Source organism: Tarenaya hassleriana, unplaced genomic scaffold (assembly GCF_000463585.1).
Source record: "Tarenaya hassleriana unplaced genomic scaffold, ASM46358v1 Cleome1511, whole genome shotgun sequence".
Taxonomy (NCBI): domain Eukaryota; kingdom Viridiplantae; phylum Streptophyta; class Magnoliopsida; order Brassicales; family Cleomaceae; genus Tarenaya; species Tarenaya hassleriana.
In genome coordinates this window covers 1-2,285 of record NW_010964935.1, presented here as the reverse complement: position 1 = coordinate 2,285, position 2,285 = coordinate 1, and the positions used below count along the sequence as shown (strand labels likewise).

General features: G+C 35.4%; 1 protein-coding gene across 1 annotated transcript; it reads left to right on the top strand.

Moving 5' to 3' along the window:
* Window positions 1-21: 21 nt before the first annotated feature.
* Window positions 22-2,215, top strand: LOC104809134 (serine carboxypeptidase-like 18). The gene is made up of 9 exons (XM_010535030.2): window positions 22-58; window positions 151-252; window positions 333-419; window positions 497-643; window positions 794-865; window positions 948-1,066; window positions 1,191-1,304; window positions 1,410-1,455; window positions 2,048-2,215. The coding sequence occupies exons 2-9, from the start codon at window positions 223-225 to the stop codon at window positions 2,126-2,128; spliced, it is 696 nt and encodes a 231-aa protein (XP_010533332.2). The 5' UTR covers window positions 22-58; window positions 151-222; the 3' UTR covers window positions 2,129-2,215.
* The last annotated feature ends 70 nt before the right edge of the window (window positions 2,216-2,285 follow it).

The window sequence follows — 2,285 nt, the reverse complement described above, 5'->3', positions numbered from 1 at the left end:
TCTATTATATCACAATGCAGGAAATGAGCATGGCTCGGAACCCCCTATAAATCTTCAGGTTCGTTGATATAGTCATCAATGTACATATTATCTTGACGACTAATTAAGTTTCATTATACGTTTTCTCTTAAAATATCCGGATTCCATTAGGGTTATGTGCTCGGGAACCCTTTCACTAATGCCAGGATCGATTTCAACTCACGTGTTCCATTCGCTCGTGGAATGGGACTGATCTCCGACGAGCTCTACGAGGTTACAAATCAAGAACCGATCGATATCTCTCTTCTTGTTTTCGACTTATTTAGTAAGTCCGTAAATCGTTTTTTTGTCAGTCGTTGAAGACATCTTGTCATGAGGATTATATAGACGTGGACCCGAACAACTTAGAGTGCTCGAGATGCATGAAACGTTATCATGAGGTCAGAATCTGCCGTTTAAATTCGAGGTTTTGATCGGAACTTATCAATCTGATGCAGACTTTGTGATTCATTTTCAGTGTGTTTCAGGGATCAACAAAGCACTTATTCAGAGTCTATCTTGCAATGTTTCGATCCCGAAGCCGTCTTCCTCGGAGTATACACGAAGGCGATACCTTGGAGATTTCCCCGACACCGATCTCTCTTTCACGCCTTCTAGCTGCTATGTAATGGCATTTTCTACATTCGTCTTTTACTCATACATCCCACATCCCATTTAATTAACCTAACGATCGAAATCAAACTCAAATGATTTTCGATGTATTATTTACAAAGAGATACAAATTCTTATATAGTTGCTTTTGATTTCTGTACAGAAATACAGATTAATCCTATCCATTTACTGGGCGAACGATGAAAATGTACGTAGAGCACTTCATGTTGTCAAGGTAAGAACAGTTTTATTACAAGAATTCATCTTATTTTATAAAGTTTTTTTTTAATAGAATTCATGTGGCAATTAAATTTCAGGGAAGTATTAGAAAATGGGTACGGTGTAATTGGGATTTACCTTACGTCAAAGATATCGAGAACAGCATACCGTACCATATGAACAACAGCATCAAAGGATATCGATCTCTAATCTACAGGTGACGATTATATGCCGACCATTAATAATTTTCTAACGTTTTGTATATTATTCTCTATTACGGAGATTAGGTTTACATTTTTTCGTTCTCAAACATCGATACGCTTTCATATTTTGGCGAACAGCGGAGATCATGACATAAATATACCGTTCTTGGGGACTCAAGCATGGATAAGATCTCTCAACTTCTCCGTCATCGACGACTGGAGGCCGTGGAAGATCGATGGCCAAGTCGCCGGGTACTACAACTACCGCATTTTTTTTATCTTGGATTTGCGTTTTCTTCCTTGAAAGACGACGGAAACATATATTTTGGTCGGGATTGATCCGTCCGCTTCGGACAGGTACACGAGGACGTATGCAAACAACATGACATTTGCCACCATCAAGGCAAGTCTCTCTTGCCTCGAAACTCCTTTTCTTCATCATCTTATAGAGATATTTGACCACGAAGTAACCTATCCTATCATAAAATATGAAGAGTTTTAATTCGTATAGAATTTAGATGTTAAAGTGTGTTTTGTAAAAATTTTTAGAGAAAATCCACAAAAAAATCAACTTTTTAATTTTGATAACAAAAAAATATGATTTATTTTATTAAAAAACAATATACTATTTAAGTTGTGTAAATAACAACTGAACTATTTTACGAGTGTTAAATTAAAACCAAAATTTGGTATAGAATGAATCGAAAAATTCAAATAGAATCAATTCAATAAAATCGGGTTTCAATGAAACCCTAAATTGATTTCACCATTTTATAAACATATTTTAGGGTTGAACATTCTACTCTTATTCTTCACCTTTCTATAATGATATTTAGTCTCAAAATAACCATGTAAAGCTATAGAACATCACCGGAGATTTTGACCATACTGTTGAACTGTATATTTTCTTTATATTATTTCTTAAAACGCCAATATACGTACACATGTGTTTGTATATGTATATATAGTTGTGATTATGGTATTCGTATTTGTAGGGAGGAGGGCACACGGCGGAGTATACGCCGGAGAAATGCAGTGTTATGTTCCAAAGGTGGGTAAGCTTCAAGCCTCTGTAAAGATACCGTATTTACAAATATATCTTTGAATTTATGTAATTTGAAAAACTGCCCCGTATTTTCCAGTAATTTATTGTTTCTGCCCAAGGTTTAGTTTCCAGGAAGACATAAGGTTTACTTCCTCACCAAAAAAAAAAAAAAAAAAAAAATCGATTGG

Excerpts from the sequence above, each read along its gene's own strand:
- LOC104809134 (XM_010535030.2), top strand. The coding sequence starts at position 223 with ATGGGACTGATCTCCGACGAGCTCTACGAG. Across the intron at positions 644-793 it reads TCACGCCTTCTAGCTGCTAT|AAATACAGATTAATCCTATC; the intron begins GTAATGGCATTT and ends ATTTCTGTACAG. Across the intron at positions 1,305-1,409 it reads ATCGATGGCCAAGTCGCCGG|GTACACGAGGACGTATGCAA; the intron begins GTACTACAACTA and ends CGCTTCGGACAG.